This window comes from Lagenorhynchus albirostris, chromosome 6 (genome assembly GCF_949774975.1).
Source record: "Lagenorhynchus albirostris chromosome 6, mLagAlb1.1, whole genome shotgun sequence".
Taxonomy (NCBI): Eukaryota; Metazoa; Chordata; class Mammalia; order Artiodactyla; family Delphinidae; genus Lagenorhynchus; species Lagenorhynchus albirostris.
In genome coordinates this window covers 120,982,505-121,008,427 of record NC_083100.1, presented here as the reverse complement: position 1 = coordinate 121,008,427, position 25,923 = coordinate 120,982,505, and the positions used below count along the sequence as shown (strand labels likewise).

General features: G+C 38.4%; 1 protein-coding gene across 8 annotated transcripts in view; it reads left to right on the top strand.

Moving 5' to 3' along the window:
• Positions 1-25,923, top strand: part of EPB41L5 (erythrocyte membrane protein band 4.1 like 5) — a 165,473-nt gene that overhangs the window by 31,756 nt on the left and 107,794 nt on the right. For all 8 annotated transcript variants that reach the window (XM_060153158.1, XM_060153157.1, XM_060153156.1 and 5 more), the window contains exon 3: positions 10,500-10,604. In XM_060153158.1, the coding sequence (XP_060009141.1) occupies positions 10,500-10,604 (105 nt within the window). The remainder of the gene's footprint in view (positions 1-10,499; positions 10,605-25,923) is intronic.

The window sequence follows — 25,923 nt, the reverse complement described above, 5'->3', positions numbered from 1 at the left end:
GGAAGACTTAACATTGTTGAGATGGCAGTATACCCCAAACTGATTTACAGATTCAACATAATCCCCACCAGAATGTCAGCTGATGTATTTGTGGAAATTGACAAGCTGATTTTCAAATTCATATGGAATTGCAAGGGATCCAGAATAGCCAAAACAATATTTGAAAAAGAACAAAGTCGTAGGACTCACATTTCCCAGTTTTAAGACTTAACTGTAAAGCAGTAGTAATCTAGATGGTGTGCTTTGCCGGCGCAAGGACCAATGGAACAGAATAGAGAACCCAGAGATAAACCCACACATCCACGGTCAGTTGATTTTTGACAGGGTGCCAGAGCCATTCGATGAGGGAAAGAATGGTCTTTTCAACAAGCGGTGCTAGAACGTGCAAAGAATGAAGTTGGACCTTTAACTCCTAAATATACAAAAATTAACTCAAAATGGATCAAAGTCCTAAACATAAGACTATAATACTCTTAGAAGAAAATGCAGGGGTAAATCTTCATGACCTTGGATTTGATACCAGTTTCTTGGATATGACACCAAAAACATGAACAACAAAAGAATAAATAAATTGGACTTAATCAAAATTATAACCTTTGTGCCTCAAAGGACACCATCAAGAGAGGGAAAAGACTCTCACAGAATGAGAGGAAGTATTTGAAAATTATATATCTGATAAGTAACTAGAACATGTGAAAAATTGTTAGAACCCAATAATAAAAAGACAAATAACCCAATTTAAAAATGGGCAAAGGGGCTTCCCTGGTGGCGCAGTGGTTGAGAGTCCGCCTGCCGATGCAGGGGACACGGGTTCGTGCCCCGGTCCAGGAAGATGCAGCGGAGCGGCTGGGCCCGTGAGCCATGGCCGCTGAGCCTGCGCGTCCGGAGTCGGTGCTCCGCAACGGGAGAGGCCACAACAGTGAGAGGCCCGCGTGCTGCAAAAAAAAAAAAAAAATGGGCAAAGGATCTGAATAGACATTCCTCCAAATAGGATATGCAAATGACCAAGAAGCAGATGAAATGCTTGACATCATTAGTTGTCAGAGAAACGCAAATAAAAAACATGAGATACTACTTCACACCAACTAGGAAGGCTAAAATAAAAATGCCAGGTAATACCAAGTGTCGGTGAGCATGTGGAGAAATCTGAACTCTTACACGTTTTAGCAGGAGTGTTAAGGTGGTCCTGCTGCTGCTCTGGAGAACAGTCTGGCAGTTCCTCAAATGATTGAACATAGTTACCATGTGATCTGGCAGTTCCACTTCTAGGTGTATGCTGAAGAGAATTGGAAACACGTTTACACAAAAACTTGTACACAGGTGTCCGTAGCAGCATCATTCTGAATAGCCAGAAGGTAGAAGCAGCCCAGACAGGTAAGTGTCAGCAGATGAATGGATAAACAAAATGTGTCATATCTGTATAATGGAATACTATCAGTACTTGACCCTAAAGGAAATGGTACTGATACATGCTACATGGATGAACTTTGAAAACATTATGCTAGGTGAAAGAAGCCAGTCACAAAAGACCATATATTATGTGATTCCGTTCGCATGAAAGTCTAGAATACAGAAATCCGAAGGGGAAAAAAAAAGGACATTGGGGGTTGCTTAGGGCAGATGGGTGGGGACCGAGGGGATGGTGTGAAGGGTGGTTGGGGCCAGTAGCTGAAGGATGTGAGGTATCTTTTTTAGGCGATGAAGATTTTCTAGAATTAATTGTGGGGATGGTTGTATATATCTGTGAATACACCTTTGAATTATATACTTTTAATGGGTGCGTGGTGTGGTGTGTGATTTATATCTCAGAGCTGTTTAAGAATGCATGGATTTTTGTATACTTGTGTTTTATTCCACGTAAAGTTTTTTTAGTCGTTAAGAAAGATGATAAAAACGACATATAGCTTTGATTTAAAGGGGATAGGCTTGATTCATTACAGGGAAAAAAAGTAAGAGACTACAGTAATAAAGGCACAAGATGATGGGGCTGCACAATAATTGTGGCTGTGAGTTTGCAGTGGAAGAAATGCTTTGTACATGGATATGGGGGTGGAGAATGTAGATTAGAAATGAGTAAAATATAATTCTCGCTCTGGTGTAGAGGGTAATGTTGATTGTGTGGAAGGTCAGGAGAGGGTAGTCGGCTGTCATGCGGAGAAGGGGTAAAGGGATGAGGTGGGGAAAAGAGCTGCAGTGGGATGTGTTTGGGAGCCATATTTCAGAAGGTTTAAAGGAATTATTAGGGACAGTCTTATATTTTTTGGGTCTCTTATAGTCCCTTGTACCCAGTGGTTGCTTAATAAATATTGTTTAGTTGTCTGAGAGAGTGCATGAAAGGGAAAACGGGGGATTGACACGCGAGATTTGGCAAGGAAGAAAGAAAATAGCACGGCAGCTAGAGCATGGCTGGATAGGGGAGATCTGAGTTTGTCGAAATGGTTTTACATACACAGGTAGAAATGATAGGAACGTTCTAGGAGGAATACCATCTTATGCTGAGAAAGATAGAAGACTAATGGGAAGATGCTCTCTTGATGGTCTTAATTTTCCGCCAAAGAGGTTATGAAGTGAGGACTGTGTCTGAATGAGGTGGTGACCTAGAGGAATTTGTTAGGGAAGAAAAGAATATAAATAGCCAGTACTAGTCTAGATTTAACTGAAAAATGAAACTGTAGTTTGCCAGAGCTGTGTGGATCTGTTTCATTTTTTGTTTTCTGCTTGGTTCGTATTCAGTAGCTGCAAGATGAGAGGGTGTATGAAAATGAATAGGATGTTGACCCTTGGATCAGGGATTTCACATCCCTATTCTACACACTGTGGCCACACTGGACCTTGTTACTCTTTGCGCAGACATGGCAGACTATTTTACAACTCTGCCTATGCATAGGGTTTATACTAACTGGAATTATAGGTACAAAGTAGCCAGGAAGGAGGATTCAGGGTCTGGCTTTTTGGAAGGTAACATAGATGTACTCATTCTTGAAGTCAGAGTTCATTGGAGACCTAAAGGACGTTCTGAGCAGAAAGAACTGCATTCTGCTAAGGCTCAGAGGTATGACTTACTAGGGAAATTGTAAGCAGGTGAAAATGCTGGAGTGACAGGAGATAAGGCTGTAAGAGTGAGCAAGGAACAGTAGGAAAGACTGTTTATGCCCTGGAATTCGCACTTTAATCTGTAGAGGAAGAGGAAAAATTTTTTAAGGATGAGAGTGACATTCTGTTTTGCAGTTTTAGGAATAATCACATTGGCAGCTTCTGCCACTTTGTCTTCTAACTCTTTCCTGCCTCGCGTCTGTCTCTGTCCTCAACCCCACCATAGACTGTCAAGACTTCATATCTTTCTTCATTTTGTTTTTACCTAAGGTGGCAGAGTTGTATCAGCCCTTCCAGGCCCAATTTCAGATATACATTCCTCTGAAGCCTTTACTAGTTTTAAGCAGACTTAACTCACCCTCATTTCCTTAGCATTTTGTCGATACTGCAAGGATAGCACTCATATTTATTGTGTTTGAACTAGTTGTGTATGATTTTATTCTTAGTAAGAACCTTGTGATTGCTTGAGGACAAGAAGTATGCACATATTCATCTGTGTACCTCTAGCAGCTAATGCGTAACAGGTGTCTGTCCAGTAATTGTTGAAGAGAATTGAATGGTATATTATGTCAAAAATGTTATTTCCTGTGAATTATTAAGTACGTAATGAAATGAAAAACCCTTAAGAGAGTATGGAATGGGAAAAAAACAAAAACACTAATTCAAAAAGACACGTGCACCCCAGTGCTCATAGCAGCACAATTTACAATAGCCAAGACATGGAAGCAACCCAAGTGTCCATCAACAGATGAATGAATAAAGAGAATGTGGTACATATATACAATGGAATGCCACTCAGCCCTAAAGAGGATGAGATTTTGCCTTTTGCAACAGCACAGATGGACTTGAAGGGTGTTATGCTAAGGGAAATAAGTCAGAAACAGACAAATACTGTATGATAATCACTTATATGTGGAATCTAAAAAATAAAACAAATTAGTGAATACAACAAAAAAGAAGCAGACTCACAGATATAAAGAACAAACTAGTGGTTACCAGTGGGGAGAGGGAAAAAGAGAGGGGCAAGTTAGGGGGAGGGGATTAAGAGGTACAAGTGACTGTATAAAATGAATAAGCTACAAGGATATATTGTACAGCACAGGGAATACAGCCAACATTTTATAATAAGTATAGAGTATAACCTTTAAAACTTGTGAATCACTATATTGTGTACCTGTAACATATAATATTGTACATCAACTATACTTCAATAAAAAAATTTTTTGAGACAATATGTTTTTTAAATTAATTTATTTAATTTTGGCTGCATCAGGTCTTCAGTGCTGCGTGTGGGCTTCTCATTGCGGTGGCTTCTCTTGTAGCGGAGCATGGGTTCTAGGCACGCGGGCTTCAGTAGTTGTGGCGTGTGGGCTCAGTAGTTGTGGCTTGCAGGCTCTAGGGTGCAGGCTCAGTAGTTGTGGCGCACGGGCTTAGTTGCTCTACGGCATGTGGGCTCTTCCGGAATCAAGGGTTGAACCCATGTCCCCTGCATTGGCAGGTGGATTCTTAACCACTGCATCACCAGGGAAGTCCGTAGAGACAATATTAAAAACAAGAAAAAAGAAACGTAATGGGATAGAGCCAACTGATTTAGGAACCATTTCCAGGGTTGATAGTAACAGATTGGTATTTTTAAAAATTAATGATTGAGTCAGGTGTTCACCCACCCAGAATAATATTATCAAGACCACATTTTGCAGTTCGTCAGTGATGCATTTTATTTCTGGGTTAGAATCTGAAATTTTTATGAGATCAACATACTGCAGTTAACTTATTTACTTCTTGTCTGAGACTTATTTTCATGAAACAGTATAGTTCTTTTTCATGCTGACTGGACTCCAGATGAAAGTTTTTAAAATATTCATGCTATCCCCGAATTTCAAATAAAGATGTTTTGGGAGATTCTCATTTTGAGATGTCAGATTTCTGTTAGATTGAGCATTATTAACATCAGGAACCTGCAAATACCTTGTGTTCACTATCGGTTGGCCTATAATTAGCCTCTATTAAGGAGTCAATACATACCCTTGAAAAGACTTTTATTCTGAGGAGGCAGCTACCCGGCTGGCAGAAGCCCATTCTCTCTTTTCTCAAAACACAGCTCCCATGTTTCAAGAAGCTGGCAGATGATGCTTTGGCAGAATAAAGATGCGGATGAGAGCATGTGGGATCTTCCCAGGCCAGGGATCAAACCCGAGTCCCCTGCATTGGCAGGCAGATTCTCAAGCACTGTACCACCAGGGAAACGCTTTTTTTTGATGTGGACCTTTGTTTTTTTTTTTTTTTTTTGGGGGGGTCTTTATTGAATTTGTTACGAATTTGCCTCGGCCCTGAGGCACGTAGGATCTTAGCTCCCTGACCGGGGATCAAACCTGCACCCCCTGCATTGGAAGGCAAAGTCTTATCCACTGGATCGCCAGGGAAGTCCCTTAAAATTTCTTTACCTAAATTCCCTACCCCTCTTCCATCAAACTCTCAGGGAGTGATACATTATAATGAAAGGAATGTATCTAGTATTCCTTTCCCTTTCCCTTTGGAATGGGAGTGAATCACAGACCTGAAAAGTTGTTTGTTGAATGGGAAGTGATTGACTATGGTTTTCTGATTCTTGGGCCTCTCCTCTAGGACTCATCTACACCCCCACTAATTTCTCAGAGCTAAATGGAGCTGATACAGACTAGGGTTGAGCTCTTTCTGTTGTTACACATAATCCAGAGAAGCTTATTCATCCTAATGAATATAGCAAAATAAGGAGACAAATTTAAAATAAAGGACAAATTAGTGAGTGGGAAGATCATATTTAGGAACTCTTTTCATAGGAGGAAAGAAAGTACAAAATAGGAAGCATAAGAGAAAAGTTAAGAAATGGAAGTTAAGTCTCTATTCCCCTAAGATTAGGAACAAGACAAGGATGCCTGCTTTCAGCACTTTTATTCAACATAGTATTGGAAGTTCTAGCCAGAGCAGTTAGGCAGAAAAAAGAAATGATAGGCATCCAAATTCTAAGGGAAGAAGTAAAATTACTTCTGTTCAAGATGACTTGATCTTATAAGTAGGAAACCCTAAAGATTCCACAGTAAAACTATTAGAGCTAATAAAAGAATTCAGAAACATTGCAGGATACAAGATCAACCAACAAGAATCAAGTGCACATCTATACACTAGTAGTGAGCAATCCAAAAATGAAATTAAGACAATAATTCCTTTACTATAGCATCAAGGAGAATAAACTACTTAGGAATAAGTTTAACCAAGGAGGCAAAAAACATGTACACTGAAAACTACAAAACATTACTGAAATGAAAGAATATCTAAAGAAAAGATAGCCCACGTTCATGGATTGAAAGGTTAATATTGTTAAGAGGACAGTACTACCCAAAGTGATCTGTAGATTCAGTGCACTCCATATCAAAATTCCAAGAACATTTTTTGCACACATAGCATAGGACAGATCATCCTAAAATTCATATGGAATCTCATGGGACTCCAAATAGTCAGAACAGTCTTGAAAAAGAAGGAAAAGGTTGAGTTTGCATGTCCTGATTTGAAAACTTATTACCAAGCTATAGTACTCAAAACAGTGTGGTTCTGGCATACAGACAGACCTGCAGACCAATGGAACAGAATGGCAAGTCTAGAAATAAACCTTCAAATACATGGTCAAATGATCTTCTGCAGAGGTGCTAACACCATTCAATGAGGGAAGAGTCTTTTCAACAAATGATGCTGGGAAAATTGAATATCCACATGCAAAAGAATGAAGTTGGATTGTTAAGTTACACCATACACAAACATTAACTCAAAATGGATCAAAGACGACTGTGGTATTGTGATTTATAATAAACATATATTTGATCCTTGTCCTGTTTCTGGCACAGAGCTCCTAAAGCCCTTGGAATTTTCTAAGTCAGGAGAGCCCTAAAAGTGTTTTTGTTATGTTAACGAAGCCCACTGATAGGGGTTGGTTGACTGGGGGGACTCACCATGTGATTAGGAGGTTGGAAGCTGGCACCCCCGGCCCCACCCCAGCTGGGAGGGAAGAGGGGCCAGAGATTGAGTTCAGTCCCCAGTGGCCAGTGATTTAATCGGTCATGCCTATTTAATGAGGCCTCTGTAAAGATCCAGAAGGACAAGTTTGGAGAACTTCTGGGTTGGTGAACCAGAACACTTCCACGTGCTGGGTCCCAAACTCCACTGGGACAGAAGCTCTTGTGTTTGGGACCTCACCCTGTGTATCTCCTCATCTGGCTGATAATTTGTATCTGCTGATAATCCTTTGTAATAAACTGTTAATCTAGTGAGTAAACTGATTTCCTGAGTTCTGTGAACTGTTCTAGCAAGTTAATTGAAGCCAGGGAGGGGGTCATGAGAAGCCGGTAGCCAGTAGCAATCTGGACCTGCGATTGGCATCGGAAGTGGGAGCAGTCTTGTGGGACTGAGCTCTTAACTGGTGGAGTCTGATGCTCTCTCCAGGGAGACAGGGTGAGAACTGAGTTTGTCTGACACGCAGTCAGTCTCGTTGGAGAACTGACTTACTTGCTTGGTTGTGAGGAAGACACGGACACATCAGAGTGGGTGTAGAATCAGAATGACAAAATTTTAAGTGTGAGAGCTAAAACTATGAAACTCTTAGAAGAAAACATAGGGGAAGATCTTCATAACATTAGATCTGGCAATGTTTTTTTGGATATGACAATAAAATGTAGGCAGCACAAGAAAAAATAAATAAGTTGGACTTCATCAAAATTAAAAATTTTTGTGCATTAAAGGACACTCACTATCAAGAGAGTAAAGAGACAACCCACAGAATGGGAGAAAATATTTGCAAATTGTGTATCTGATAACGGATTAATATAGAGAATATATAAAGAACTTCTACAATTCAACAACAAAAAAGCAAGTCAAATCAAAAATAGGAAAAGGACTTGAATAAATATTTCTCCAAAAAAGATACGCAAATGGCCAGTGAGTACATGAAAGTATGTTTAACATCAGTAGGCATTAGGGAAATGCAAATCAAAACCACATGAGATACCCTTTTACACCCATTAGATTGGCTATTACCAACACAAAAAAAGAAAATCCAGAAAATAACAAGTGTTGGTGAGGATGTGGAAAAAGTGGAACCCTGTACATTGCTGGTGGGAATGTAAAATGGTGCAGGTACTACAGAAAACTGTTTGGCAGCATCTCAAAAAGTTAAACATGGAATTACAGTATTCTACTCCTAAGTATGTACCCAAAAGAATGGAGAGCAGGGACTCAGATACTTGTAAACCACTGTTCACAGCAGTATTATTCACAGTAGCCAACGGGGGGAAACAACCCAGTGCTCATCAACAGATGAGTCAGTAAACAAAATGGCCCGCAGTTGTCCCTCGGGGTCTGTGGGGGATTGGTTCCAGAACCTGCTGCAGATACCAGAATCCAAGGATACGGAACCTGCCGTATGGAGGGCCGACTGTATACGTACCGTGGAATATTATTCAGCTTTAAAAAGGAATGAGGGACTTCCCTGGCGGTCCAGTGGTTAAGACTCTGAGCTTCCACTGCAGGGGGCACAGGTTTGATCCCTAAGATCTCACACATGCTGCACAGTGCGGCGGGGGTGGGGGGGGGTGGGGGAGGGAAGCTGAAATTGACATCACACTTTTCAGTGACAACATAGACTGTAGGAGGACGATAGAGTAATATATTTTGAGTGATAGAGTAATGTATTTTGAGTAATAGAGTATTGACGGAAAGTAACTTTGAACCTTGAATTTTATATCCAGCCAACTGTCATTCAAGTATAAGAGCATGATTAAAATATTCTCAAACATAGAAAGTCCCACATGGGAAACATTTCTTGAGGAAAAACTCAAATGAAGAGAGAAATCTAGCAGATGCTGCTAGGTATGTGTAATGTACATGTGCAAGACATGTAAAGAATGATTGAATACCAAAGTAAAGTTGTTGTCTTAAAAACAGTTAGCCATGACCAAAGAAAAGAAAAATAGAGGAAGTATATCCATAAAACCTGATGAGGATTGGGTGGAGGGGAGGCCGGGGGCATGAGGCCCTGGTAAAGTTCTGTCTTCATAAAGGGGTGAGAGTTTACCAAATAGAAAGGATGTAGAAAGTGCAGAAAAAGCGGTGGACAAGTCGAAATAATCAAGTTGTCAGTTAAAAGGCAGAAATTGATGATTTAATAAAAAAATCTACATTTTTTTATGGGAAATTCTAAATAATTTAAAACTACGGGGAGGGGCATGGGTACAACATACATGAAAATTGAGGATCTCAACAGTGCTTTTACTTAAAAGGTTATATTTATGGATAGTTACCATATTAGAAATTAAAACAGAAAAATTAGGGACTTCCCTGGTGGTCCAGTGGTTAAGACTTCGCGCTTCCATTGCAGGGGGCGCGGGTTTGATCCCTGGTCAGGGGACTGAGATCCCACATGCTGCAGGGTGTGGCCCCCCCAAAAACCCTGAAAAATTAAAGAAAAACTTTACTGGTTAATTTAAAAATAGCAATAATATACCCCTTATAGGTTAACAGAAGTAACATTTTTATGAAAAATAACTCTATTACTAAACAACAAAAGAATTTAGTGTAAGGGTAGCATTATTTTATGCACTTTTGCCAGTCTCTTTAATGCTTGATTTAATAGACCAGTACTTAGATTCTCTCATCTGCTCCTGCATTCAGTCTGTTGCAGTATGTTGTTTTGATTGAGGGTACGTGAGGAGAATCCTGGGACCGTGTGGATCTTTCATCTGGGGATCCCTCAGGGGCCCTGAGAGCACACTCTGCGACCTGCTTTTTCTGCGCAAGCTTCTTTGTTATCACCCTGACTCCCTCCAGTTTGGTGTCTCCTGAGTTTATCAGTAGTTTTCTTGCTGTCCATTTTCCCTCCCACCTTCCATTTCTGCTTTTGCTATTTCCTACCCTGCATTCTTTCCGGTTTAAGACCGATCTTCAAGCCTTCACTGATGATTCTAGTGTCAGTGACTCTCTCTTCTCTGGCAGATATAGTTAGTTCCACATGGTTTGTGCTTAAGTGTTCTAAGATTTCTTGTTTTCTCTTTCCAGTTATTATAAAGCTCCTTTAAAGTAGGGACCCTAAAAATTGACAAGCAAGAGTTTCTTCTTACACACAGTGTTAGGTACACAGTAATATTTGTTGGTTGATAGGAAGTGACACCATCCAGCAAAGCACATAATAGATCACAAATTCTCTTTTGGCCTTAAATGGTTTATTGGAAAACCATGGTATCTTGCCCATAACTGGCTACATAGTAATACTTGGTGTTGCAACTATTTTTTTTTTTAAGAGATCTTGTGTAATTAAAACCATCTTCAGTTCAGACTTGTTGATCTTATGAGTCACTTACTGATTTATTTTCTTGCCATTTCAGAAAAAAGCCAAAGGACAAGAGCTGTTTGATCAGATTATGTACCACTTGGACCTTATTGAAAGCGACTATTTTGGACTGAGATTTATGGATTCGGCACAAGTAGCAGTGAGTATCTGTTTTTTGGAGGCTCTAAAATGGGGACAGAAATGAAAATTGTCAGATGATGTGCTAAGTGCTACAAGGCTATACATATACTCAGTGTCTTCTTTTTTCCTGTGCTTTTCTTCTTATGGCCTGAAGCTTTGACCCCTTGCTTAAGAATAACCTGAAGTGCTTGTTTTTTTTTAAAAAAAAAGAGTTCTGGCCCTAAGCCAAATTGCTAGAGCATGATCTTTGCAGATGAGACTTGGAAATCTCAGCTGGTGGATTGGTCTCGGGCATACTAGAGTTACCACTGTGTCTTGAGGATGCTGGGATGGGAGGTTTCTGGGCTCTTGGGTGGATGAGTGACAGAAGTTCCTAGTTTGCAAATTAAGGTGAGAGGACTAGGGCATCCCTTCCAGATCTCTGATTATCTAGATGTTCTTTGACGTGTGCATTTCAGATGAGAGAACAGCATATGTAATAGGGCAGGAAGTTGGAGGCTTCTCAAAGAATTGAGTACTTTACTAGGATTTGACTGGAGGGTATTTGCAAGAGAGTAGTAGTTAAGATTGGAAGGTGGATTCGTGGCCAAACTGAATAGCAAAAATGTTAATAATAAATTGGCACTATTCTCTAATAATTGGGATTAGGGATTTTTCAGGCAGGGAGGTTATATTTTTCTTCAGGAAGTTTTACATCTGAATATTGTGTAGGATTGCTTGGAGTGGGCAGAGAACGAAGTCAGGGAGAGTCAGTGCACACACTTCGGGGATCAAAGTAATATTAGGGCCTAGAGTAAGGCATTCACAGTAGCCGGGAGAGGGAGGGAGCAGGGAGAAGGATATCAAGACCTTGAGGCTTGTTTTCTGGAAGTTTGTGATGGTGTGTGTGTGTGTGTGTTTAGTGACATAGTAATTGCAGTGTTTAGGACCCGACCCATAGGGACAAATATATTGCGTAATAAGAATTCTCAAGTGCGTTTTGGAGTGAGTTTTCGGCGGTGGGGAGGCGTTTGGTATGATTGATAAATTAACTGGAATACCTCTGTAAGATACTTTATAAACCCACATGTCTTGGAGATGAACTCCTAGGATGGTTTTATAGAGCATCTTAGCTAAGTGTACAGCTGTTAATGTTAGTTGCAGCTGTTTTCTTGATTTCCCCTGATCCCCAATTAAAAAAAAATAAGCATGAGCATTTAGCTACAGGGTATTGGTTAGGTAAATTTTGATACATCCTTACAGTGGAATACCTGCAACTCATGAAAAACAGGTATTTTTAAGTATACTAATTGACATGAATGATGAAAAAATAAAAAGGGTTACAAAACAGGGTGATTGAATTTTTCTGTTTTTAAAAAATCTGGATATGTGTGCACCCATAAACCTGAAAAATTTTGAAAAGCTGTTTTCCATAGTTTCAGAGTTCTGATCGCTTAATAGATTTAGTATAGGAGGCATGTCTTTCATTCTTCTTTTGAACCTTATTTCTTGTCTATTAGAGGAAACCCCCTAAGGGCAGGGAATGAGTCTTAGTTAACCTCTGTTACCCAGCATGTGGTAACAGCCCACAAGACCATTTACTGAATTGAATTCTCCTCTGCTACTTAGTTCGATAAAGGCTTGGTTAACTGGTGAGTTGAATATCATTAAGCTCTCATCTCTAGAATAATGGAGTTAAAGTCTTACAACCAGCTGAAAAGAATAAATCATTTTGGGGGGAATCACACAGCCTCCTGTTTTTTGAGGGGTTGTGTGGGAAAAGAGGTAGAAGTGTGCCAATGTTACGTTTCAGGTACTTTCTTTCCATTTCTTAAAGTATTTAAGTAATTGTGGAAAGAAGCAGACATGCAGCCATTCCTAAGTTGCAATACTTATTCTTTGCTAATAATCAGCAATTACTGAATTACTAGATCCCATATTTTTTCCTCTCATTCGATACACATATAGTGCTTTTCTTCTGGTCATAACAAGTGTCTGGTAAAGCCAGCATTAGAATTTTTAATCCCTACTTTTTTTAGTTTTAGTTTCTCCCTCCCAATGCTCAGAAATCTAGGCATTTAAGATTAAATTTACATAGTCTTACGTTTTTTTCAGTTTCTACTTGTGCCGTCACTAAAATACTCTTTGTGAATTGAGCTGGAAGAACAATAATTGGTGGATGAAAGCTATGGAAGATGAACTCTAGATAGCACTTTAGGTATTCTTAAAGTGCTGACTCACTTGCTTCCATAACAGTCTTGTGACATAAGTGAACGTAGAGATGAGTGTCAGTTATTCAGAGCGTGGCCAGATTTAACCCCAGAATTAAACAAAATTGATGCTTTACGACAGTTCAGTTTGTTGGTGAAGATAATGAACGTGATAGATCATGTGGATTTTTGGCCAAGATCATCTATGTAAACTAAGTGGTTTCCATAGCTCTTTTTCTGGAACCATTTGAGAGACAGTTGCAGATAGGATGTCCCATTACCCCTGAATTTCCTACAAACAAGCATGTTCTCCTGCGTAACTCAGTACAGTCATCAAAACCAGGGAGTTATCATTGTGACATTACCACCATCTAATCCTCAGACCCCATTCAAGTTGTGCCACTTGTCCCTAGAGAGTCATTTATAGCCAGAGGCTCACTATTCACCAGTCACTCCCCATTCCTCCCCCACAGCCCCTGGCAAAGGCTAATCTTTTGTTTGTATGGATTTGCCTGTTTTGAGAATTTCATACAAATGAAGTTATGTAATATGTGGACTTTGAGTCTGGAAATGCACTTGGCATAATGTTTTTAAGCTTCTTCCATGTTGTAGTACGTGTCAGTGCTTGATCCTTACAGGTGAGTAATATTCCACGGTAGGGATATACCACATTTTTATTCATTCACTGATAGACATTTAAGTTATTTATATAGACATTAAGTTTATTCATTTTTGGCTATTCATTTTTGGCTATAATGCTGCTGTGAACATTTGTGTACAAGTTTTTGTGTTGAACATAATTCTCAGTTCTTCCGGATCTGTATCTAGGAGTAGAATTACTGGGTCATAAGGTAACTTTCTTGTATAACTTTTTGAGGAACTGCCAAACTGTTTTCCATAGTGACTGCACCATTCCACATTCCTATCTGCAGTGTATAAGGGTTCCAATTTCTGCATATCCTCACTAACACAACATTTCCCCTTCTTTTTGATTCTAACTAGTTGGTATGAAGTGGTCTCATTGTGGTATTGATTTGCACTTCCCTAATGGAAAAGATGTGAGCATCTTTTCATGTGTGTATTGACCATTTGTATATCTTCTTTGGAGAAATGTCTATTCAGATTCTTTACCTACTTTAAAATTGGGTTATTTCCTTTTTATTGTTGAGTTGTAAGAGTTAAACTATTGCCTATTCCATAGTCACAAAGATTTAGGCATGTTTTCTTCTTTATCCATTTGGAGTTAATTTTGGTATATGCTGTAAGGTAGGGGTCAAACTTCATTCTTTTACATGCAGATATCCAGTGGTCCTAGCACCATCACTTGTTGAAAAGATTATTCTTTCCCCATTGAATGGTCTTGGCACACTTACTGAAAGTCAGTTGAGAGTAGATACACAGGTTTATTTCTGGGTTCTTTGTTCTGTTCCATTCATCTATATGTCGATCCTTATGCCAGCACCACATTGTCTTGATTATTTTAACTTTGTAGTAAGTTTGAAATTGGAAAGTGTTGAGTCCTTCAATTTCATTCTTCTGTTTTAAGATTGTTTTGGCTGTTCTGAGTTACTCATATTTCCATATACATTTTAGGATCAGCTTGCCTGTTTCTGCAAAAAAGGCAATTGGAGTTCTTTGTTTGCTTGTTTGTTTATACAGCAGGTTCTTATTAGTCATCAATTTTATACAGGTCAGCGTATACATCTCAATCCCAATCGCCCAATTCATCACACCCCCACCCCCTGCTGCTTTCCCCCCTTGGTGTCCATACGTTTGTTCTCTACATCTGTGTCTCAATTTCTGCCCTGCAAACCTGTTCATCTGTACCATTTTTCTAGGTTCCACATACATGCATTAATATATGATGTTTGTTTTTCTCTTTCTGAGAAGAGAAAATGCTTCACTCTTTATGACAGTCTCTAGATCCATCCATGTCTCAACAAATGACCCAATTTCATTCCTTTTTATGGCTGAGTAATATTCCATCATATATATGTACCACATCTTCTTTATCCATTCATTGTCGATAGGCATTTAGGTTGCTTCCATGACCTGGCTATTGGAAATAGTGCTGCAGTGAACATTGGGGTTCATGTGTCTTTTTGAATTATAGTTTTCTCTGGGTATATGCCCAGTAGTGGGATTGCTGGATCATATGGTAGTTCTATTTTTAGTTTTTTAAGGACCCTCCATACTGTTCTCCATAGTGGCTGTATGAATTTACATTCCCACCAACAGTGCAAGAGGGTTCCCTTTTCTCCACACCCTCTCCAGCATTTCTTCTTCGTAGATTTTCTGATGATGCCCATTCTGACTGGTGTGAGGTGATACCTCATTGTAGTTTTGATTTGCATTTCTCTAATAATTAGTGATGTTGAGCAGCTTTTCATGTGCTTCTTGGCCATCTGTATATCTTCTTTGGAGAAATATCTATCTAGGTCTTCTGCGCATTTTTGGATTGGGTTATTTGCTTTTTTAATATTGAGCTGCATGAGCTGTTTATATATTTTGGAGATAAATCCTTTGTCTGTTGATTCGTTTGCAAATATTTTCTCCCATTCTGAGGGTTGTCTTTTCATCTTGTTTATGGTTTCCTTTGCTTTGAAAAAGCTTTGAAGTTTCTTTAGGTCCCATTTGTTTATTTTTGTTTTTATTTGCATAACTCTAGGACGTGGATCAAAAAAGATCTTGCTACGATTTATGTCAAAGAGTGTTCTTCCTATGTTTTCCTCTAAGAATTTTATAGTGTCCGGTCTTACATTTAGGTCTCTAATCCATTTTGAGTTTATTTTTCTGTATGGTGTTAGGGAGTGTTCTAATTTCATTCTTTTGCATGTATCTGTCCAGTTTTCCCAGCACCACTTATTGAAGAGACTGTCTTTTCTCCATTTTGTATCCTTGCCTCCTTTGTCATAGATTAGTTGACCATAAGTGCGTGGGTTTATCTCTGGGCTTTCTATCTTGTTCCATTGATCTATATTTCTGTTTTTGTGCCAGTGCCATACTGTCTTCATTACTGTAGCTTTGTACTATAGTCTGAAGTCAGGGAGTCTGATTCCTCCAGCTCTGCTTTTTTCCCTGAAGACTGCTCTGGCTATTCGGGGTCTTTTGTGTCTCCACACGAATTTTAAGATTTTTTTGTTCTGGTTCTGTAGGAAATGCTGTTGGTAGGGATTGCATTGAATCTGTAGATTGCTTTGGGTAGTATAGTCTTTTTCACAATATTGATTCTTCCAATCCAAGAACATGGTATATCTCTCCAGCTGTTGGTATCATCTTTAATTTCTTTCATCCGTGTCTTATAGTATTCTGCATACAGGTCTTTTGTCTCCCTAGGCAGGTTTATTCCTAGGTATTTTATTCTTTTTGTTGCGATGGTAAATGGGAGTGTTTCCTTAATTTCTCTTTCAGATTTTTCATCATTAGTGTATAGGAATGCAAGAGATTTCTGTGCATTAATTTTGTCTCCTGCAACTTTACCAAATTCATTGATTAGCCCTAGTAGTTTTCTGGTGCCATCTTTAGGATTCTCTATGTGTAGTATCATGTCATCTGCAAACAGCGACAGTTTTACTTCTTCTTTTCCAATTTGTATTCCTTTTATTTCTTTTTCTTCTCTGATCGCTGTGTCTAGGACTTCCAAAACTATGTTGAGTACAAGTGGCGAGACTGGACATCCTTGTCTTATTCCTGATCTTAGAGAAAATGCTTTCAGTTTTTCACCATTGAGAACGATGTTGGCTGTGGGTTTGTCGTATATGGCCTTTATTATGTTGAGGTAGGTACCCTCTGTGCCCACATTCTGGAGAGTTTTTATCATAAATGGGTGTTGAATGTTGTCAAAAGCTTTTTCTGCATCTATTGAGATGATCATATGGTTTTTCTTCTTCAGTTCGTTGATATGGTGTATTACATTGATTGATTTGCATATACTGAAGAATCCTTACATCCCTGGGATAAACCCCACTTGATCATGGTGTATGATCTTTTTAATGTGTTGTTGGATTCTGTTTGCTAATACTTTGTTGAGGATTTTTGCATCTATATTCATCAGTGATATTGGTCTCTAATTTTCTTTTTTTGTAGTATCTTTGTTTGGTTTTGGTATCAGGGTGATGGTGGCCTCATAGAATGAGTTTGGGAGTGTTCGTTCCTCTGCAGTTTTTTGGAAGAGTTTGAGAAGGATGGGTGTTAGCTCTTCTCTAAATGTTTGATAGAATTCGCCTGTGAAGAAGCCATCTGGTCCTGGACTTTTGTTTCTTGGAAGATTTTTATTCACAGTTTCAATTTAATTACTTGTGATTGGTCTGTTTATATTTTCTATTTCTTCCTGGTTCAGTCTCGGAAAGTTATACCTTTCTAAGAATTTGTCCATTACTTCCAGGTTGTCCATTTTTTTGGCATAGAGTTGATTGTAGTAGTCTCTTAGGATGCTTTGTATTTCTGTGGTGTCTGTTTTAACTTCTCCTTTTTCATTTCTAATTTTATTGATTTGAGTCCTCTTCCCTCTTTTTCTTGATGAGTTTGGCTAATGGTTTATCAATTTTGTTTATCTTCTCCAAGAACCAGCTTTTAGTTTTATTGATCTTTGGTATTGTTTTCTTTGTTTCTATTTCATTTATTTCTGATCCGATCTTTATGATTTCTTTCATTCTGTGAACCTTGGGTTTTGTTTGTTCTTTCTCTAGTTCCTTTAGGTGTAAAGTTAGATTGTTTATTTGAGATTTTTCTCGTTTCTTGAGGTAGGATAATATTGCTATAAACTTCCCTCTTAGAACTGCTTTTGCTGCATCTCATAGGTTTTGGTCGTCGTGTTTTCATTGTCATTTGTCTCTAGGTATTTTTTGATTTCCTCTTTGATTTCTTCAGTGATCTCTTGGTTATTTAGTAACGTATTGTTTAGCCTCCATGTGTGTGTGGTTTTTACTTTTTTTTTCCTGTAATTCATTTTTAATCTCATAGCAGTGTGGTCAGAAAAGATGCTTGATATGATTTCAGTTTTCTTAAATTTACTGAGGCTTGATTTGTGACCCAAGATGTGATCTGTCCTGGAGAATGTGCCATGTGCACTTGGGAAGAAAGTGTAATCTGCCATTTTTGGATGGAATGTCTTATAAATATCAATTAAATCTGTCTGGTCTGTTGTGTCATTTATAGCTTGTGTTTCCTTATTAATTTTCTGTTTGGATGATCTGTTTATTGGTGTAAGTGAGGTATTAAAGTCCTCCACTATTATTGTGTTACTGTCGATTTCCTCTTTTATAGCTGTTAGCAGTTGCCTTATGTATTGAGGTGCTCCTATGTTGGGTGCATATATATTTATAATTGTTATATCTTCTTCTTGGATTGATCCCTTGATCATTATGTAGTGTCCTCCTTGTGTTTTGTAACATTCTTTTTTTTAAAGTCTATTTTATCTGATATGAGTATTGCTACTCCAGCTTTCTTTTGATTTCCATTTGCATGGAATGTCTTTTTCCATCCCCTCACTTTCAGTCTGTATGTGTCCCTAGGTCTGAAGTGGGTCTCTTGTAAGCAGCATTTATATGGCTCTTGTTTTTGTATCCAGTCAGCAAGCCAGTGTCTTTTTGTTGGAGCATTTAATCAATTCACGTTTAAGGTAATTATCAGTATGTATGTTCCTATTACCATTTTCTTAATTGTTTTGGGTTTGTTTTTGTAGGTCCTTTTTGTCTCTTGTGTTTCCCACTTAGAGAAGTTCCTTTAGCATTTGTTGTACAGCTGGTTTGGTGGTGCTGAATTCTCTTAGCTTTTGCTTTTCTGTAAAGCTTTAGATTTCTCCATGGAATCTGAATGAGATCCTTGCTGGGTAGAGTAATCTTGGTTGTAGGTTCTTCTCTTTCATCACTTTAAGTATATCATGCCACTTCCTTCTGGCTTGTAGAGTTTCTGCTGCGAAATCAGCTGTTAGCCTTATGGGAGTTCCCTTGTATATTACTTGTGGTTTTTCCCTTGCTGTTTTCAATAATTTTTATTCGTCTTTAATTTTTGCCAATTTGATTACTGTGTGTCTCGGCGTGTTTCTCCTTGGGTTTATCCTGTATGGGACTCTCTGCGCTTCCTGGACTTGGGTGGCTGTTTCCTTTCCCATGTTAGGGAAGTTTTTGACTAAAATCTCTGCACATATTTTCTGGAGTCCTTTCTCTCTCTCTTCCTCTTCTGGGACCCCTATAATGCGAATGTTGTTGCGTTTAATGTTGTCCCAGAGGTCTCTTAGGCTGTCTTCATTTCTTTACATTCTGTTTTCTTTATTCTGTTCTGCAGCAGTGAATTCCACCATTCTGTCTTCCAGGTCACTTATCTGTTCTTTTGCCTCAGTTATTCTGCTATTGATTTCTTCTAATGTAGTTTTCATTTCAGTTATTGTATTGTTCATCTCTGTTTGTTTGTTCCTTAATTCTTCTAGGTCATTGTTAAATATTTCTTGCATCTTCTCGATCTTTGCCTCCATTCTTTTTCCGAGGTCCTGGATCCTCTTCGCTATCATTATTCTTTATTCTTTTTCTGGAAGGTTGCCTATCTCCACTTCAGTTAGTTGTTTTTCTGCGGTTTTATCTTGTTCCTTCATCTGGTACATAGCCCTCTGCCTTTTCGTCTTGTCTGTCTTTCTGTGAATCAGGCAATTGGAGTTTTGACCAGAGTTGCATTGAATTTGTATATCCATTTGGGAAGTATCATCATCTTAACAATGTTAAGTATTATACATGACCACGGAATGTCTTTCCATGGATTAGGTCTTTATATTTCTTAAAACAGTGTTTTTCACCTTCTTGGTTAAACTTACTCTTATTCCTTTGATGCTATTGTAATATGTGATTTTCTTGATATCATTTTTGTATTTTGTTTGGATTCTAGTATATAGAATTCATTTTCACATATTTATCTTGTATCTTGCAACCTTGCTGAACTTATGTATTCGTTTTTATGTGTTTTATGAATAAGATCATGTCATCGGCAAAAAGAGGTAAGTTTTACTTCTTCCTTTTGAATCTGAATGCCTTTTATTTCTTTTTCTTTTATCTCTTTTTCTTGCCTAAGTGCCCTGTCTAGAACCTTTACCAAAATGTTGAATAGAAGTGGTAAAGGTGGACATTCTTGTCTTATTCTTGATCTTAGGGGAAAAGCGTTAAGTCTTTCACCAATCAAGTATGATGTTACCTGTGGGAGTTTTATAGGTGCCCTTTATCATTTTGAAGAAGGTCTCTTCTATTCCTATTTGTACGTTTTTATCGAGAAAGGGTGTTGGGTTTTGTTAAATGCTTTTTCTGCATCTGTTGAGATCATATGGTATATTTCCTGTATTCTGTTAATATGATGTATTACATTGATATTTTTGTTGGTGTGTTGAACCTTTCTTGCATTTCTGGGATAAATTTCACTTGGTCATGGCATATAATCCTTTATATATGTTGCTTGATTTGATTTTGTTGAGGATTTTGAAGTCCATATTCATAAGGAATATTGGTCTATAGTTTTTTTTGTTTTTTCCCCCTTGCAATATCTTTGTCTGGTTTCATTCAGAATGAATTGGAAAGTCTTCTCTCGTCTATTTTTTGGAAGCTCTCACGAAGGATTGGTGTTCATTCTTATTTCAACACTTGGTAGAATTCACCAGTGAAGCCATCTGGGGCCTGGGCTTTTCTGGGAAGTTTTTTGATTAGTGACTCAATCTCTTTACTTGTTATAGTTATATTCAAATGTTCTGTTTGTTTCTTCACTTTTTAAACCAGACCACTGTAGAGTGCCAGAGGTGGACTTACTGGATGGAGAGGTTGGGATAGTAGGCCTAAACCAGGATTATTCTGGCATACTAGGATATATGGTTACCCTTGTTTTTAGTTGACTGCACAATACTGCCCCGTTTCTATTTTCAAATCTAAACTTAATTTAGTATCATTTTATATAGTCCAGTGATGATCTTAAACCTTGAGTTATGATGACAAAATCTATGGATGCTTTCCCTAGAAAAAGGCACGTACATATAACATTCCGTGCACATGTATAGGTAATTCAGGTATTCCAGAAGCCCACCTATGGACTCTTATTTAGTAATAACTCTTCTTTAGCAAATAAACAACCTGTGGCTTAAGGAAAAACAGATGATGGTATTCATTTGCATGCTTTTTCTTCAAGTCTTTATGATAATATTGTTTTTGAAAATTTATTATCTTTTATACTGTTGGTGAAACCTTGTTATTAAATCTCATTGTATGACTCTGCAAAAAACTTTATGGTAATTTAATGAATCCTTCCTTCTTGATGAAGGATTTTGGGAAACTCTCTCATAGAAATAACAGGATGTGTAAAGAGTTGCCTTATGGCAGCAGAACTGTATACATCAATGGTTTTTTTAAAAAGGGTGATTTGGGGTAATTTTCTTGTACAATAGAACTTTCCAGCATGGAAGTAATATATCTTAAGCCAGGCAAGAAGGAATTCTTCTTTTGATACTGTGTGGTTTTAGGTTAGTACAATAAGAATTTGCAGAATTGTTAATTGGAATTAACTATAACGATTTGCTAGAGAACATGTATGATTTATTTTGTTTTTGTTTTTGTTTTTTTGCGGTATGCGGGCCTCTCCCCGCTGTGGCCTCTCCCGCTGCGGAGCACAGGCTCCGGACGCGCAGGCCCAGTGGCCACGGCCCACAAGCCCAGCCGCTCTGCGGCATGCGGGATCCTCCCGGAACGGGGCACGAACCCGTGTCCCCTGCATCAGCAGGCGGACTCTCAACCACTGCGCCACCAGGGAAGCCTTGTATGATTTATTTTGAAGGAATAATATTCAGTCTTAAAATCAAAAAGCTACAGGAATCAGGAGAACAAAAGGGAAGCGAGATGGCATGCATATTAAAGACATGGGAGTGTTATTTATTTCCAAGAAGAAGTATGGTTTTTCTCTTTTTTTGAATCATACTACCTGCTTGGTATGGTTTCTTTTCTCATTTTTGATAGATACAGAGACAGAAAAAGACAGCACCGTGATAAATTGTAGCTGACACATTGATTGGTAGAGGAATTGTGGTGAAGTAGGGAGCATATCACTTTTGCCTGCAAAAAGGAGGCAGAGGGGCAGGTACCACCTAGCTCTAGCCATTTGTTGCCAGATAGCATTGCTGGATCTTCAGGTATTTCAAGAGAAGCTGGAAATCCAGATCTTTAGAATAAATCTTTCATTTTTTAAAAACAGTGGTTAAATTTTAAAAAATAGAGTGGCTGATGGAAGAAATCAAAAAAGAGCTAAATAAATTGAGAGACATGCTGTGTGCATGGATTAGAAGACTCAGCAAAGTTATCTGTTTTTCCCTAATTAATATACAAATTTAATGCAGTTTGTATCAGAATTCAAGAAAATCCTTTGTAGATATAGACAAAATTATTTTAAAACTTATATGGAAAGGCAGAGGCTCTAGAATAGCTAAAAAACCATTTCGAAAAAGAAAAATAGTGAGAGTACTTGCTCTGCTCAACTTGAAGAGTTACAACTGCCGTAAACAGGACCGCATGGCGTTGGCAGAACCTCAGACATGCAGATCAGTGGCACAAAATGGGGAGCTCAGAAGAAGCTGTGCATGGCTGTGTCCAGCTGATTTTTGACAAAGATTCCAGAGAAGTTCAGTGAAAGAAGAGTAGTGTTAATAATGGTGCTGGATCAACTGGATATCAGGTGAAAAAATGAACCCTGGCCTAAACCTCATACCTATACAAAAATTAACTCAAAAATAGATGGTGTATGTAAGCATAAGATGTAAAACTATAAACTTAGAAATACATAGCAGAAAATCTTTGAGACCTAGGATTGGAGAAGATTTATGAGACGTGACACCAAAAACATGATCCATTTTTTAAAAACCGATAAGATGAATTTTATAAAAATTACAACGTTTTGCTCTGGGAAAGGCCCTCTTAAAAGGATCAAAAGCCAAGCTATAGATGGGGAGAAAATATTCACAAACCACATATCTGACAAAGAACTCATATCTAGTGTATATAAAGAACTCCTAAACTCAACATTTAGAAAACAAATAATCCAGTTAGAAAAGTGAACCAAAGACATGAAGAGACATTTCACCAAAGAGGATATACAGATGGCAAGTAAACACACACAAAAAAGTTCAACATCCCTAGACATCAGGGAAATGCAAAGTAAGACCTTGGTGAGCTGTCATCACTGTACACCTGTGAGAACAGCTGAAATAAAACATTGTGACAACTCCAAATGCTGGGGAGGATGTGGGGCAACTGGATCTCTCATACACTGCTTTGGGGAGCGTCAGAACGGTTCAGCTGCCGCGGAAAATAGTCTGGCAGCTTCTTAAAAAAGCCAAACTTACATTTGCATGTGACTCAGCAATCGTATATATGGTCATTTATCCTAGAGAAATGAAGACTTATGTCTTCACAAAAACCTGTGCATGATTGTTCGTGACTTTATTAGTAATAGCAAAGAACTTGAAAAAAACCAGTGTCCTACAGTAGGTTAATGATTAAACCAACTGTGACACATTCATACCTTGGAATACTACTCAGCAATAGAAAACAAAAATCTGTTGACACACACAACTTGGATGGGTTTCAAGGGCATTATGATGAATAAAAACAGCCAATCTCAAAAGGTCATATGCTGTATATTTCCATTTATGTAACACTCTCAACAAAATTAGAGAGAGAGAGATCAAATTAACGGTTGCTGAGGTTTAGGGATGTTGAAGGTGGGAGAGGTGTGTCTGTAGAGGAGTATTACCTGAGAGCTCTTGGTGCTAGTGGAATGTTTCTTTATCTTGGTTGTGGCATCAGTTCAGGACTCTAGCCGTGTGATAAAGTGACATAGAACTGTGTATGCACGTTGTACCAACGTGAGTCTCCTGATTTTAATATTGTACTATAATTGTGTAAGATGTAAGCACTGGGGGACAAAGGGGAAGATAGGCCCTCTTGCAGCTTCCTGTGAACATTTCATAATAAAAAATTTTTTAAAGCATTTGAAAAGTATAGTATGGACCAAACAAAATACGTTTTGGCCAAGATTTAATCCTCTGATCTATCTATACGTTTGTGACCTCTGGTTAATGAAGTTTCTCAAACTTCATATTTAGAGCTTAGAATTTTAACTGGCCCAATCAAGTTTTTAAAAAAGAATGAGTCACCTAGATTGTAGACACTTACGTTCAGTAAAGGGAAACATAGGTAGCATTTCTCATAATCCTCGGAAAAGAAGGAAAAAACACAATAGTAATTATTTTTTGCCTTTTCCTTAAATCAATTTGATAGCTTGTATTGGTTCATTATATATATACATATATATGTATATATATTGATATATTAAACTTCCCTTGTTCTTTATGTAAAAAATCCTAAATAAAATACCAGCACACTATGTTCAGCAGCCTATTAAAAGTATAAATAATACATTATGATCAGGTGGAGTTTATTCTCAGAAATGCATGGATGATTCAATATCAGTCATTATAATTCATCAGATGTTGTATTGTATATCATGGGATCGTCTCCTGCCTTTGCTGTTAAGAGGATGATACTTTCTTGCTTAGTTGGTGCTAGGTTTTGACCACGTGACTTGCTCTTGGCAGTAGAATATAAGTCTGATGTGTGCCACTTCTGAGCAGGCTACCTAACCCTTCATTTATGCTGTTAACTGCTTCATCATACACTTAAGTGAAACTACATTCAGAAAAGATTGACACTCAAATCTCTACCACAGAAGAAAGTAAGAGAAGTAACTTGATTACTTGAAGTTTATGGCATTTAGTTTAGACAACACTGAGTGCAGATGGAAATGAGATGTTGAATCCAAAGCTGAGAGGTAGACAACATTTTAGTCGTCTGGTGGAACACTGGGGAAATACTGTGCAAGTGCACAGCTGGAGACAGCAAGAGTGGACCCTCCGTGGCGGGTCCTAGATCCCTGAGCCAGGGGAAGGGGCAGGCCTTGTTCCTGGCACTGCGGGTGTGATGTGGTGAGCTGTGTTTGCCTCATCTGAGGTTGGGCAGATAATACTCCACTCTCGACTTCCTTTCGTGTGGGTTCAGTGACCTTTGGAGCCTCTTCCTGGCCCCAGAACCCCTTGAATAAACCTCATGGACTTTGGCCTGTACAGAATTGACCTCCCTTCTCCCTGCGTAGATCTAGCCTAGTTTTGGAAGCTGCGCCCGTCTCCAGGGTGATGGTAGGTGTTCGGCAGACAGGTGGCCCAGCAGGCGGCACCTGTGAGAACAGACCTGGTAGTTGCTCAAGGGCTTTGCTCAACTTCTGTACAGATTTTTGGTGATTAAAGTACAACAGACAAACAACTTTACATTAATAGAGAAACAAACAACAGAAGCATTCCTACTACAGACAGGCAGGAGACAGAGATGCCCCTTATTACCACTGCTATTAAATTTCATAACAGACGTAACAGCAAATGCAGTTATAGGAGTTATAAACGTTGGAAAGAAGGAGGTGAAATGATCACTGTTGGCAGCTGATTTGGATTTTTGGATTGTTACTGAGAACTTAACACAAACAATAGGGTCGATAAAGTAGTGGGGAGTGAAAAATATATAGAAATAACCTATATGTTAAATATACATATGTATGTATTCTATATTGTGACACGCACACAGGCACATATATTTGCACATGTATTTTTTTTTCAAAAAAGTGTATTTCCAAAATAGATTATGTGCTGTATTTCCAGAGAGTGAATGTATAAGCTACCTAACTCATCTACATTTCCATTTTAAATTTGACTTTAAGAGCCCTAAGAAGGCATACTAATAACACACAGAAAGATACAGTGGAAAATATATTTTAATGGCTCATCTAAGGCTTCATTTGGAATGTCTTATAACACAGACTTAACGCCAAGAAAGTAATCAGCCAGGTAGAATTTATAATGGAACCTAGAGTAAATTGAAGTGTTTTCAGTTAGATTGATCTTCTGTTTTCATGGCATTCATTGATTTTTAACATTTGTTAATTGTTTAAAGTGTTAAAATTTGCTTTAAAATAATCCTTTAATGCAGAGCATGAGCCTCTACTCCTCACAGGAGAAATATTTTTTGCAGAGGCAGTTGTTTGGAAAGATGGTTAACATTTGTCTGCCATAAGCTCTTTGCTCTTTGAGCA